At 50.6% G+C, this 13,912-nt stretch overlaps 1 protein-coding gene across 1 annotated transcript in view; it reads right to left on the minus strand.

Annotated features, from left to right (window-relative positions):
* The window catches only part of PLEKHA6 (pleckstrin homology domain containing, family A member 6), a 178,810-nt gene that overhangs the window by 28,563 nt on the left and 136,335 nt on the right, over positions 1–13,912 (minus strand). Inside the window, exons 6-9 of the mRNA XM_006887898.1 lie at positions 9,733–9,833; positions 6,287–6,429; positions 2,957–3,430; positions 330–852 (exon numbers count right to left, since the gene is read on the minus strand). Of these exons, the coding sequence (XP_006887960.1) occupies positions 330–852; positions 2,957–3,430; positions 6,287–6,429; positions 9,733–9,833 (1,241 nt within the window). The remainder of the gene's footprint in view (positions 1–329; positions 853–2,956; positions 3,431–6,286; positions 6,430–9,732; positions 9,834–13,912) is intronic.

Here is a 13,912-nt window from a genome sequence, read left to right on the forward strand (position 1 = left end):
GATTTCAGATGAAAACAGGCAGCGGAGCCCCCTGGCAAACGTTTGTCAAAGTTCTCTAAATTTCCAAAGCAGTTTACACCCATATGCCCCCTTATATGTAGAAAGTGTGGTTCCTGGCACAGCCTGGGGATGAGCATAGAGAGCTGTGTTCCTGTTGACCAGGCAAGGCAAACCCCCCGGGGACCAGCGAGTCCCTGGTCAGCATCCTCCTTCTGACAGCAGACAGGCCAGGAGCCCAGGTGCACCTGCCTCGCCACCTTTCCTATGCAGGTGGTCCCAGGCCTGGGGACCCTGGCAGCTGAGGAAGGTGGGGCAGGCCGGCAGCTCACCTTGGGGGAGCTGATGGATCGCCTCATGACGTAGGCAGCGGGGTCGGCGTAGATGTCCTCGCTTCGGGGTGGCAGGCGCTCGAAGCGGGCGCTGGGCGAGCGGGCCGGGGAGTAGATGCGCGTGCGGCTGTAGGAGCCCTGGCTGGGCGAGCGGGGCACCGAGTGGGAGCGGGGCTGCAGGGACAGGCGGCGCAGGGAGCCCGAGGCCGCGTCAGGCTCGTCGTAGTAGATGGGCTGCCGGGAGGGGCTGGGGATCCACATGGTGCTGGGGCCGTCCTGCCGCCCGTAGCCCGGGGGCTCCTTCCACTCGCGCAGCTGGTAAGCGGGGCCGCCCCCGTTGCGGAACGAGAGGCGCTTGTCCTCCAGGGCCCAGGACGGGCTGATCCGATCGTAAGCGGGCATGGAGCAGATGCTGTCTGGGCGCACCCCTGGCGGGTAGTACTGGTAATCGTCAGGGTATTGGGGAGAGTAGGGCCCGTAATACTCTGGGACACGGCGGGACATGGGGTAGAACCTAGAGGGGCTGAAAGAGAGAGAGAGAGAGAGAGAGAAGGGACGGAGTCAAGAATGCAGACAAAACAGACACCCCTCTTCCTGCCCGCCAGGCCCCTGGAGAGGCTCTGAACACTGGGCTGTAAACCCAAGCCTGTGCGCACCACAGGGACCACTGCCCACAGGCCCAGACGATCTAGTTCCCTGGTGTTCTGGAAGCTTCCCTCTGTCTTTAAAGCTCCAGCTGGCTCCCCAATGCCAGAATGTCATCATTTAGAGCTTTAATCTTTGTCTCTTCAAATGACCTCCTCCTAGGCACACATTTTAAGCCCTATTAGCATCTTTATCTTAGTGTGAACCAATCTGTCTGGTTCTTTCTAGAGAGGAGGTTTGAATGAGGGGCAAATAGGAGGTCAACCAGGGACACAAAGGAGGGCTTTGGAGGGTTTGCCTCTGGTCGGCTGATGTGCTCACAGACAGAACCACGGCCTCCTGAGGCCTCTTCCAGGAGCAGGCCTGAAGCCTCCAGGCCCTGTGCCACCAGCTGGGAACAGGAGACACTAGGGAGTGGGTTCCTCTCAGGCTCCTCAGCCTTCCCATGGCTGCTATCTCTGGTCCCCAAACTACTCAGACCCCCCCCCCAAAAAAAAAGGAGACCAACTTTGCTATGAGAAACACTACCAGGCATGATAAACTCAAGCTGAATCCAATGACACTGAGTGGCTTACAACACTTGTCTTCAGTGTCTTCAAACATTTTGAAGCTAATCATAGGGAGCAGTGGTACCCTAGTGGCAAGAAGCTGCGCTGCAATCCCAAAGGCATGTGGTTCAAATCCACCAGCTGCTCCATGGGAGGACGGGCAATCTCCTCCCATGTGATTAACTGAAGGATCAGCTATGGATCAATTCCAACTCGAAGGTACACAACAACAATTACTGGATAGAAGAGTGGATGGATTTAGGAGGGCAGAACTGGGACCAATAAAGGCAACACCTTACTGGTTTTTTAAGAAGTAACTTCGTTTAAATAATGGCTTTCAAACCATTGTTGCAAGTCACCTTTCAATCCACTGTGACTTACACCAACTCCATGCACAAAGGAGTCAGACAGTTGTGACCTGATGTTTTTATTGGCAGCTATTCAGAAGCTGGTCTCCACCCCTTTCTTCCTAATTCTGGTCTGAAAACCCCACTGAAATCTGTTCAGCATCAAAGCAACAGGCACGTATGTCTCCACTGACAGACAGACTGACAGCAGTGGCTGTGCACGCGGCACACCAGCCAGGAATCCACCCAGGACCTCCCACATGGAAGGAGAGTACTCTGCCACTGAGCCACCGCTGGGCTCTTCTCAAAACGTTAGAGTCATTTAAAAAGGGAGCACATTAGGCTGGTGGTTAGGGAGCCCTGTGTGCAAAACCTCAAAAACCCCACCACCATCAAGTTGGAACTAACAGAGCAGAGCTGACCCTCCACTGGATTTCCAAGGCAGTAAATCACACACGAGGAGACTGCCCACCTTTCTCTCAAGGAGAAGCTGGTGGATTTGAACTGTCAGAGAGGTGAGGCAGTTTAACTCCTTTTGAACTACACCTCCGGAGCTCAGGGGCCGCCTCCTGGGTGGATGTATCACCAGAACCACTTTGAGATCCTCTCCCTGTGACTTGGAATATTATTCTATACAGTGTGGGAAGCCAAGCCTCCGGGGTTGGAAGACACTTAAAATACAAGTTCGTCACAAGGACGAACTTGAGAATATCAATGACCGTGAAGATGCTGCAAGACTGGACAACACTGTGTTCTACTGGGTATGGGGTCACCTTGAGCGGGAGCCAGATCCATAGCAACTAACATCCACCCTCTGACTGACACAGGCTGTCCCCCGGCTTCCCAGTGCCCCCACGGAGGAACAAGACTGGAAAACCAAGAACCGGGGCCAAACTCTAACAATGGAACCGTGTAACCATGTCCAGTCTTTGGACAGGCTGGAGGTCATAAGTTCTTGTTGTTTCCTAACTCAGCCCAACGTTCAGAGACTCTCCAATAGGTGATGTTATTTGGGGCTCTTTTCCCCATTCCTATCTTGAGCTGTAACACCATCTCAACACCTCCCACCACTCCCACAATGCCTCACCTCCGAAGGTCGTCAGGTTGGGGCACCCCTCTGCGGAGGTTCACCCACTGCTGAAGCTGGTTCATGGAACTCTTGCGCTGAGCAATTTTGTCAGGGTTGGTGCGTGGAGGGAAGCTCCGTCGGTGTCCCCCACTCTCTCCGTCCTGAGGCGGGAACGCTGTGCTTGCTGGTCGGCTTGGGGAGCTATACTGCCATCCATTGGGTTGGGCAGCCCGCTCTCCACCCCCTGGGACCCTCGGGCCGTCAGGGTAAGGGCTGCCGGGCTCTGAGGCTGGTTCCAGCCCAGCTTGGATGCCATTGACTTTCACTAGAGACTCTTTCTTGACTTCCGGCCTCTCTGGCCTCCTCTCAGTCTTCTCACAGCCTCGGCCATCCCCCTCCCCTCGAGTCTTGGCATCTGGCTCAGGCTTGGAGAGGCTGTTGTGAGGTGGCTGGTGGTGGTGCTTGATGTTTTCTGAGTCTGGCTTCTCATGGCTGCAGGATGCCAAGGGAGATGTTGTGAGTGACTCCAGCCCAGAATGGAGTTGGGTGGGGAGTTATAGACTAAGAAGGAGAAAATGAGGGGAGAAGGATGGGCAGGAAGGTACTAATGGGAACAGAATGTATTGAGTTACAATTCTTTCCTAAATCTTACTGCTTTATCCTCTTGCTCCCACTACACTGTTAACACATAATCCTATCCTCTCTGGGAATCTCTGAGTAGTGTAATACTCAAGGTGCTTAGGACTTACTGAAAGATTGATGGTTTAAATCTATCCAGAGCTAACTCAGAAGAAAGGTGTAGTAATCTATTAAAAAAAAAAGAATCAGTTCTACCACATGGCCAGGAGGGACCAATCCTTGGAGAGGGACATCATGCTTGGAAGGGTGGAGGGACAGGGCAGGAGAGGAAGACTCAAGATGAGAGGGATTGACTCAGTGACTCTGGTCCTGGGATTAAGTCATTAAGTCTGTTGGAGTCGATAAGATTGGCTCAGGATAGGGCAGCTTTCAAAGATAATGCACACAGGTTGCTATGAGTCACAGGAGACTAGATGGCACAAAACAACAACAAAGGCATACAGTTCCACTCAGCCACTCAGAGGGTCTCCAAGAAGCAGTCACCTGGACAGCAACTGGCTTATGATATTTTTGTTGTAGCTGTTAAGAGGGATGTGCTCATTCTGCCCACTAGCTCTTCTCCATGGTTACTTTCTATGAGTCCAGCATTCGAGTAATGTCAAAGAATGCTCGCCTTCAAGACATCTTCAGTGACTAACATAACCCAGTCTTGGTCTCTGTATTCTGCCACTGATTCATGCCCGTGAACCAGTGTCATTACAGTAATCATCCTTGATGTCCCCCTCTACAAAGCTTTGTTATATGTCAGGGCTCCCTTACTCACTGATAGAAAGTTTAACTCACTTCCGTGAGTCTTGGACTTCTCTCATCATTAGAATGAGTATAATAATCATACTCCCTACCCCCCATAGGGCTCTTGTGAGAGAAACTCTGCAACACCATGGACAATGCTGTTGTTGTTAGGTGCCACTGAGCTGAGTATGATTCATAGTGAACCTATGAGCAACTGACCTGAATCCTGCCCTATCCTGTGCCATCCTCATCATCTCTGACACTCACAGCCCACTGCTGAAGTCATCATGTCAATCCATCCCACTGGGGGTCCTCCTCTGCCCTGCTGGCCCTTTATTTTTCCAAGCATGGAATGGCTTCGCCTAGCTACATGTCCAAAGTATGAAAGACGAAGCTTCACCATCTTTGCCTCCAAGGAGCACTCTGGCTGCACTTTTTTTTTTAGACACACCTGTTTGTTCTTTTGACAGCCCATGGGATATTCAGTACTCTTGTCCAGTACCACAACTCAAAGGCATTAATTCCTAATTGCAAAAAATTCACAGGTATATAGCTATGCTAATTCCCTTCTCCAATTTTTTCTAACATTAACTTTAAAGCAGAATATAAATTCCACAAGGGACAGAAACTACTTCAACCTTTTTCTTGCTTTCACTCCTAGCACCGAGGATAGTGCCTTAGACATTTATCATGATAGTAAATAGTTGTGAAATCAGTGCATAAATTCCTAGACTATGTCCCTTGGTTGCAGCAAAGATAGGACCTTGGGACAACTTTCTCTACAGCTTGCCAAATTAGATATATATATTCAGTTGAAAACTATCTGGTGAAAACATTGCTTGTTAAACATTTCTAAGACATGTGAAGAGACTCTTGAAGTCTATACTGCAAAACTCTCGCCTCAGGATTCCCTTGAACATCTAACTCAAGACAGCCTACCCAGTCGAAGGAGAAGCTGGTACTGGGGCTGCGGCTCTGACGGAGGTGTGAATGGTCTGAGCATGGGGATGGCGGAGCCACACTGAGTGCCCATGTGGCAAGGACTTTTCATATCCTGCTTGGCTCTCCAACAACCCCGGAAGATGCAGTTCTTTATCTTGTTTCTCAGGGCGAAACTCAAACTCAGAAAGGTTAAGTCTTTTGCCCTGAACATACTGCTGAGCAAATGACCAAACTGCGTTCGAATCCAAGTCGGCTGTCTCTCAAAGCCTGTGCAGCTACATGCCCAGCAGAAGGTAATCAGGTAATGACCTGACATCTGGCCTCCGGCCAGGCCCCCCGTGGACAGGACTCTTCTCTCAGCCTCTGGCAGCCCAGAGCAGAGGTAGAAAGCCCATAGGCTTTGAGATCATTTTGCGTGGGGTAACAGGAGGGAGAGACCAAGCAGAAACTTTATTGTAAGAAAAGAGCAACACGTTTTCCTATCTCCACTGAAATTTGAATCCTAGAAATGACTTTTAAATATCAGTGAGGCAAATCTCCAGGTTCCATAGTAAAACTCTCTGGAGGCCAGGTTGACAGGCTGCTTAGTTGAGGGTCTCCTTCCCTCAGAGCTTTAGGTTGTAGAGAAAACCAAATCTAAAACCAGTTGATTTCAAATGGATTCCAATGCCTGCTGACCCGACGTGTGTCAGCATAGAACTGTGCTCCACAGACCTGTCAATGGCTCACAGTTCAGAAACAGACCACAAGGCCTTTCTTCTGATAAACCACTCCAGGTGGGTTTGAGCAGCCAGCCTTTGGGTTACTAGCTGAGTGCATTAAGCATGTATATAACTGAGAGACTTCTGGAGCATAGAGAAGGCACCGCCTTTTGAAACTGGATAAAGACACTCTGCTTGGAAGCAAGGGCCCGATGCTCAGGCTGAGCTCAGGCATCAGAGCTGAGGAAGGTGCCCAACCCTCTTCTCTAGCAGACACACAAACACACACACACACACACACACGCCGCCTGGCGCCCTGTCACTCATCACTCACTTGTGGCGCACAGCTTGGGGCACCGACTTCTGGGCTGGAGGGATCTGGACTCGGGCAGCCTCCCCCATGGCCTGGATCCAGGCTTCCTGCTCCTCACTGCTCTCGGCGCTGAAGAAGTAAGTGCGGACGCCCGCGTGCTCAGCCTGTGGGGAGAGGCAGCGCGTGGAACTGGCCTCGGCCTCGTCCACCCAGCACACAATGACCTGCAAGGAGAGGACAGCAACAAACACAGAATAAGTGGGTCAGGCAGGCTGTTCCCTTGACATGCAGCCCTTTGCCCCCCAAGGGGCTCAGGGCAACGTGAGAAGGGTGACCCATCACTACTCCATGTGCTCCAGCTGGCTCTCTGGACAGCCCAATATCCAGTAAGCTTACCTGTCCCACCTGAGACGATTAGACGCAGGGAGGACAATTACCACGCCCTCTCTCCCCCCACATTCCATCTCTGATTTGAAGGGAGATTACCCAACACCTAGGAAGATGCACCCCCACCCCGAGCACATGCCATTCTCACGCCCAGCTTCACCGCGGAGAAGCTGAGGCCATCTTTTCTGTGAGGACGGACAGTTCAACTTCTGTCTCCCCCGGCATGCAAGGGGCATGCACTGGCATACGGGCAGGGCACGCTACCTAGTTGGTGGCCGAGAGCAGGCACGGCAGGCGGGAACCCAGGAGAGAGCTCCTGTCCAGAGGAGGGGTCCTCACGCAGTCAGAAGGAGGAGAAGCAGAGAACAGGTCAACCAAACACCAGGGGGAGTAACAGAAGATGACAGGGCAGGACACAAGGAGGTGCAGCGTGAGGGGGTGAGGTACTCAGACAGTTCCATTCCGCTAGCTGTCCCCAGTGGGACATTATGGCCAGTTCGGCCCACCACGATTGGGAGTGGAGAGTTTGCACCAAGGGAATCTGGGCTGGCAGTTGAGGGGAAATGGGGAATCCAGACGCTAACCCTCGCTCTTCCTGTCCAGCTTGGAAACTGCAAACAAGCTGTGCTTTTTTCCCTGGCTCTGGATAGAGCACCTGTGCAATGCGGCAGGGTGACCTGGGGCATCTCAGAGTTCTTGGGTCACGAAGGAGAAGCCCCAGGGCTAAATTCCCCTGGGACCACAGCATCCCTCCCACGTGAAAATGTTCAAGCTCCCAGAAAAGGCAGGTTGCCCTTCCTATCCTTGAAAAAGTTGGGGACAGGTAGCATGATTCATAGGGTTACTACTAGAATTTCATTTCAGCCTCAGAACCCTTGGGTGCTTGGGGTCTCGAGATTTAGAAGAGGTGACTGGCCTAGCTCCCGTTCTCCCAATTCTCACCCAGCCGCCTGGTTCTGTCCACTGTAGTGCCAGCCCACCCCACCCCACCTCCATACTGCCTCAGGACTCGATATCTTTCTGACAGGAGGGATCCACTGCCCAACAAGGACATGTCCTCTTGTATAGAGGACCTTCTTCCTCTGGCTTCCGCCCATCTCCACCCCCAGCAGAGGGCCCAAATATGGGCAGCACTCGGGCTGCATGTGGGAGAGGCAGGGAGATGCCCACTAAACTCAGGAAGCTGAAAGGAGGCAGCTCACGCTGAGCTGCAAAGGGGTGTAGAAAGCAGGGCCCCAAGCACGCCCTCCAGGGTGAAGAACACAGGGTTATTGTGGGAAGCAGAGAAGCACAGGCAGGCACTTGTGGGTGCATATGAGGAGTGGGCTGTGAATGAATTCATCAATTCAATAAGCGTGCAGTGGCCAGCCTGTTGTGTGTGGACGCTCTGCTCTGGGCACCCGTCACAAAGAGAGAGGAGACATGGTGTGTGCACTTGAAGAGTTTACAGTCACACTGGGGGACAAAACATGCCCTGGGGACACAAAGGCGAAGCAGAAGCACGGGGCAAATCCTTGTGACAGGCACGCAGGGGGCCTGGGAAAAGACAAGGCCATTGATGGGGAGCTGGACAGAGACAAGAGCCTGGAAGGATGAAGGGCTAGAGAACTGAGGGAGGTGACCTAGCGAGATGAAGCCTCCAAGCCCCCAAGGGCTAGGCTAGGAAGAGATTGAGGCATTCACGGGTAGGCTAGGCAGGAACAGCTTCCTGGTTTCATATTATTAACAATCCAAGAGTTTCCTTTGGTGGCTAAGACTTCTCTGAGAAGTGCCCTGAATGGTCACCATCGGAACCCTTTGTGGGTCTCAGGGAGCAGTCCATGGAATTTTAAAAGGGCAATGCCCTCCCTGGGGAAGGGGAAGGAGGAGAGCCTTTGGGTGGGCATGGCAGTGGTGCCTGGGAATTCTGGAGAAGGCATTTGTCAGCCAGCACTTGGGACATTTCTCTAACGCTTGCCGCCAGCAGAGAGCTGTATGTGTCTATGAACAGGTCTGGTGGGGAGGTTGAGACAGGCTGCTTGATTGGGTGTGGGGGTGTGTGTATGTGCATCTGTGTATAACAAGGCTGTTTGTTGTTGGTTAAACAGCCTGTTCCTATTTCCCCAGCTAGAGCTCGACTCCCTGGAGTCAGAGTATTATTAATTGTTCATTCTGTTCACACCTCTGGCAGAAAGGACCCTGGGAGGCTGGAAACTAATTATGTGCCTCCTCTCTGTGGCCCGCAGCAGTCCCTGTGTGTGCCGCCCACCTCACTCGTGCGGCCAGGTGACCACAGTGTGAAGGGCAGGAAAGGGCAAGTGTCTCCCAGGCGCTGAGAGCTCAGACGCTGACCTGGCATGACCTGAAGGTCCTATCCATCAACACTGTCTCTTTGGGAGAGAGAAAGATTTCTACTTAGAAAAACTATACATGTGGTCGATTCCCTAATTTTCTGTTTGGAGAGTGAAAAAGGGACCTATGGGTTTTGTATCATAAAATACCAAACCAGCATGACGTTTTTATAGTTTCTAATGGGTCATGAATTTTTAAATGTGGAAAAACACTGGCCTCGGCTGAGCTAGCTGCAGGCCCATCTTTGGAGAACAGAGGCCCCTGGGGTTACAGGGAGGGACTCTGAGTGGGCAGGGGAGCCCCAGTTTCCTGTGCATTTATTGGTTCACATTTTTGTCTACATAAAGGTGGGCTTTCTTCATTGTAATGAACCTTGAGTTCTAATTATCCCCAAAGAGTGAGAACGTGAGTGAGTTTGACGGGAATCTAATCTCCTGGGATGAGGAAGCCTTTCATGCAGGATCTCAGAGCCCGGCCAGCCCACAGCTCCTGCCTGTGTTCTGAGGGTTTCACGGGTGCTAGAGCCCAGGACAGAGGGGCCACGCTTCAGGAAACACTGCCAGCACTCTGAGACACATCACTGCTGGGTTCCCCACACCCAAGAAGGAAGAGGAGGGGTCCCCTCACAGATCTAGTGAGTGTAGGGGGCCGCTGCCTTCCCCACCACGTGAAACCTTTCCCCATCCCTGTGTGCTCCAGGGGCATCACCACCCTCACCCACCTGGCCTGGGAGAGGAAGACCCACTGACCTTAAAGGTGTGTTTTCGGCTGATGTTGTCTGAGGGCTGCACTGCGGCCACCCGGAAGCTCAGAAGGGGGATGCTGCCCAAGATGTTCTCCTCCTTCTCATCTGCCAGGGAAGTGGAAGCACAAGTGAGATGCGTGAGCATGTACGTGTGTATAGGAAGTCAGTCCTATCCCAATATCCGTGCTCTTCCATACTAGTCAGGTTCACGGTCACTGTCAATAACCACATAGCACGTGCTCTGCCCAGCTCCAGTGCTCACACTCCCTGGAACTGGGCAGCTGGGAAGCCAGGCAGCTCTGCTCTGCAGACATTTCTAGATGCTAAGAGCATAGTGGTGGACGAGAGAGACCTCTGCCGGGGAGCTTACAGCCTCGAATGTTGTTGTTGGGTACCATCAAGTTTATTGACACACAGCAAACCTATATGGCAGACAACTGCCCACTGGGTTTCCAAGGCTGTGGTGAGGTCAGACCACTAACCAGAAGGCTAGCAGGTGCAAACCCACCACTGTTTGCCTCCTTAGAGATTTAGAGTCTTGGAAACCTAATAAGGCAGTTCCAGTCTGTCCCATATGGTCACCATGAGTTAGAACTGACTCTTTGGCAATGAAGTTTGAGGTTGCTCCCGTAAAGATTATGAGATAATTAGATCTTTCTCCCACAGAGCCCCTGGATGAGCTTGAACCACCAACCTTCGGGTTAACGGCTGAGAGCATGAACCATTATGCCACCAGAGCACTTTAATTCTATTATATAAGCAATTAAATAAGAGTTAACATCTTGAGAGTGCTCATATTATATGCCACAGAGTTTAGGTCTATCAGAGATGGTAAGGATGGGACAAGGTTCAGATCTGCTGTGTCCAGGGTTTGCTAGGAGTCAGACTCACTTAATGGCCCCTACCAACAACAACTTATTATGACATGCATTTTCTAACAGTTAAACGACTTAATGTATTTGTTGTTGTTTAACCATTGAGTCAGAACCAACTCATAGCTGACCCTCCAGTGAGTTTCCAGAGGCAGTTAATTGCACAGGAGGTGACTGCCCATCCTTCTCCTGAAGAGCACCTTGTAGATTTTAACTAAATACCTTTAGATTGGGAGCACAGCTCCTTACCACCAAGCCACCAGAGCTCCCTTTAATGTATCAAGCTCTCCCAATAACTCAATGGGTTGGTTGGAGGAAAGGAAATTGAGACAGAGGTCAAGTAATTTGTCTAAGGTTAGTTAAGCAGCAGAACTGGTTTCTGAACCCAAAGAGTCTGACTCTGAAGCCACTCTTCTAAACCACTATCCTACGTGGCCTTCCATGTCTTAGTCATCTAGTACTACTGGGTCAGAAACACCACAAGTGAATGGCTTGGGCAGAAATGTATTTCCTCCCAGTCTGGGAGGCTGGTAGTCCACATTCAGGACACTAGTTCTCGGGAAAGTCTTTCTCTCCTTATTGGCTCTGGGGACAGGTCCTTGTCTCCCTTCAGTATCTGTGGGTCCAGGTCCTTGGAGATTCATATGGGTCTTGGCATCAATCTTCTCAGTCTAGGAGGTTCTCAGCACAGTTTCCTCCAGTTCAAAGTTTGTTGTGCTCTGGGCTCTTCTTGCATGGTGGTAGTCAGATCCCTTCTCTCTGTTTGCTTTTTATTACTCTCTTTTATATCTCAAAAGATATTAACCCAAGAGACAACCTAATCCTGTAGACTGCACATGGCCTCATTAACATTGTGCATCTAATCCTGCCTCATTAATACCACTTTGCTGTTGTTAAGCACCATAGAATTGAGTACACACAGAGCTACTCTATGAACAACAGATCCATTAGCACCATAGATAATTACATCAGAGCACAAACTGGAAGAGAATTACAAAATACAAAGATCAAAGCCTAGTCAAGATGATACATATTGTTTGTCTGTTTAAAGTTGTGTGACCTTTTCTAACTTTTTAAAATTTTCTTTTATTTCAGTGAAAGTTTACAAATTATATTGGTTTTTCACTCAATCACTTGTAGACATATTGTTTGTAACATTAATTACAACTGATGTATATAATTAGCTAATTACAATGCTTGATCAATCCCTTAGTGTATGCCATCTTTCCTTTCACCCAGTATAAGTATCTATTAATTTCTATTCTCTCCCTCCCTTCCTATCCCTGTTAACTCTCCAAGAATGAATCTATGTGTCAAGTTTTCCTTAGCTTTTTATAATGGTGGTCTTTTACCATAACTGTCTTACTATGACTCACTTAAGACACTCAGCATAATTTCCTCTAGACTCATCCATGTTCCACTGTGCTTCATGAATTCTGTATCATTATTTAGTGACACTCAATACTCCACTGTGTGAATATACCTTCGCTTCTTTAGCCATTCATCTGTCGATGGTACTTGACCCATATTTTGAGGGAGACACACTCAAACACTAAACAAGACAGGTCTCACCGTGAAGCATGCAACAGGTAATAGGTGGAGCATGGTGGAGTGGACAGGGGCATCTTCTGCTGGTGGGCATCTCAGGTATCCCAGGTACCCAGCACATTGCTTTGCTTTCTCTTCCCATAATAGACTCTCTTCCAATAATAGATTTGCTTCTCAGTGCCGCCTCCCACCCCCTGCCAGGTATCTCCTTGGGAAGATACACGTACTGTCCACAGCTTCCAGGCACCCACACCCTGGGATCAGACTCACAATCAGGTTGTTACATAATTCATCCCGGGGCTGAGTGCTCAGTGGGACAGGTGGTGGTTGCTAGAGGGCTAGCATCTGAGACCATTACAAGACTCCTTATTTTCCCGAGCTTGCCATTTAATTCTTGTGCTCAGACTCTAGAAAGTCTTAATTCAAGATTCAGAAGAAACCTCAGTCAGGGTTATAATCTCCTCCAGCTCCCCTTCTCCCTCGTCGTCCTCTTCATCTCCCGGCACACTTGCCTTCCTGACCAGACCACAGCATGGAGCCGGGAGGAGCATGGAGAGACTCAGGCTGAGGTCCAGGCTCAGGGACGCAGAGGGTGTCATTTCCTGGAACAGATGGATCGCTGTCTGGTAGAACTCAGGTCAGTGTTGAAGGGGCATCTTGGTGGACAGTCATCAACTTCAGTGTATCTGCCATTTGGGGGTTCTCATTGTTTTAAGGTTCTACCCTTATTGCCCTAAGATATACAGTGGTGGCTCAGTGGTACAATTCTCACCTCCCATGTGGAAGCTGCAAATTTGCTTCCTATCAGCGCATCTAACGTGCATTCATCTGTCAGTGGAGGCTTGTGTGCTACGGTGACGCTCAACAGGATTTTTGTGCCACTTGAAGATGAAGACAGATGAGGAGAAAAGACTTGGTAGTCTAGCTCCCAAAGCCAGCCAGTGAAAACCCTATGGATCCCAACAGTTGGCCACAGGGATAGTACAGGACTCAGCAGTGTTCTGTTGCATGTGGGGATGCCACGGGGTGGACTCCAGCAGCAGCTGACAGCCCTCACTGCCCTTCCCAAAGTCCAGTCCCTTCTTTGCTGAGATCCTGGCTCTCCTGGTGCCTTCAAACTCTGGCTCCACATGGTCATTCTATATCCCAGGTCCCAGCAGCGCTGCCCCCAGCCTGCACGAATTCCTCTCCTTTCAGTGGGTTTCCTCTGTGACCGACACCTTATATACTCAGCTTTCTCCTGATTTCTCTCCTTGGGGTTCAGGCGGCATTGGCTCAGAGTGCAGGGACAGCAGCACTCCAGGGGGTCACTGCGCACAAACTTTGTTTGTCCAAGTTAATGATTCACCCAGCCGCTCCTGAGCGGCCATCTGGGAGCAGCCAGGGTCCTGCCTGAGAAGCAAGGGAGCAAAGGAAACAGCCTCTCCTGCTTCAAACTCATTTTGCTCTCTCTCCTGCCAACCCCCACGCCTTGTTCCTTCACAGGCATCAGCATGAGGTGACTGAACTGTCGTCAACCCTCGCTATCTCCCTTGACACAATGCTGTACATATTTTAAAAATAACCTGGTACAGGCAGCTGCCGGTCTTTGTCGGTGGACCTTGTCAGATCTTTGTCCTCCTTTTCCAGTGCAGGGTAGGGGCAAGCATGTATGTGGAAGCTAAGAATGTTTATTTATTTCTCTTACATTGTTTGAGCCCCTACTATGTGCTGTGGGTAGAACTGAGAACAAAGCTAAATAGTGCAGCCTCTATGGAGAATCAG

This window comes from Elephantulus edwardii, unplaced genomic scaffold (assembly GCF_000299155.1).
Source record: "Elephantulus edwardii isolate Elephantulus edwardi_28Jun2011 unplaced genomic scaffold, EleEdw1.0 scaffold00063, whole genome shotgun sequence".
Classification (NCBI taxonomy): domain Eukaryota; kingdom Metazoa; phylum Chordata; class Mammalia; order Macroscelidea; family Macroscelididae; genus Elephantulus; species Elephantulus edwardii.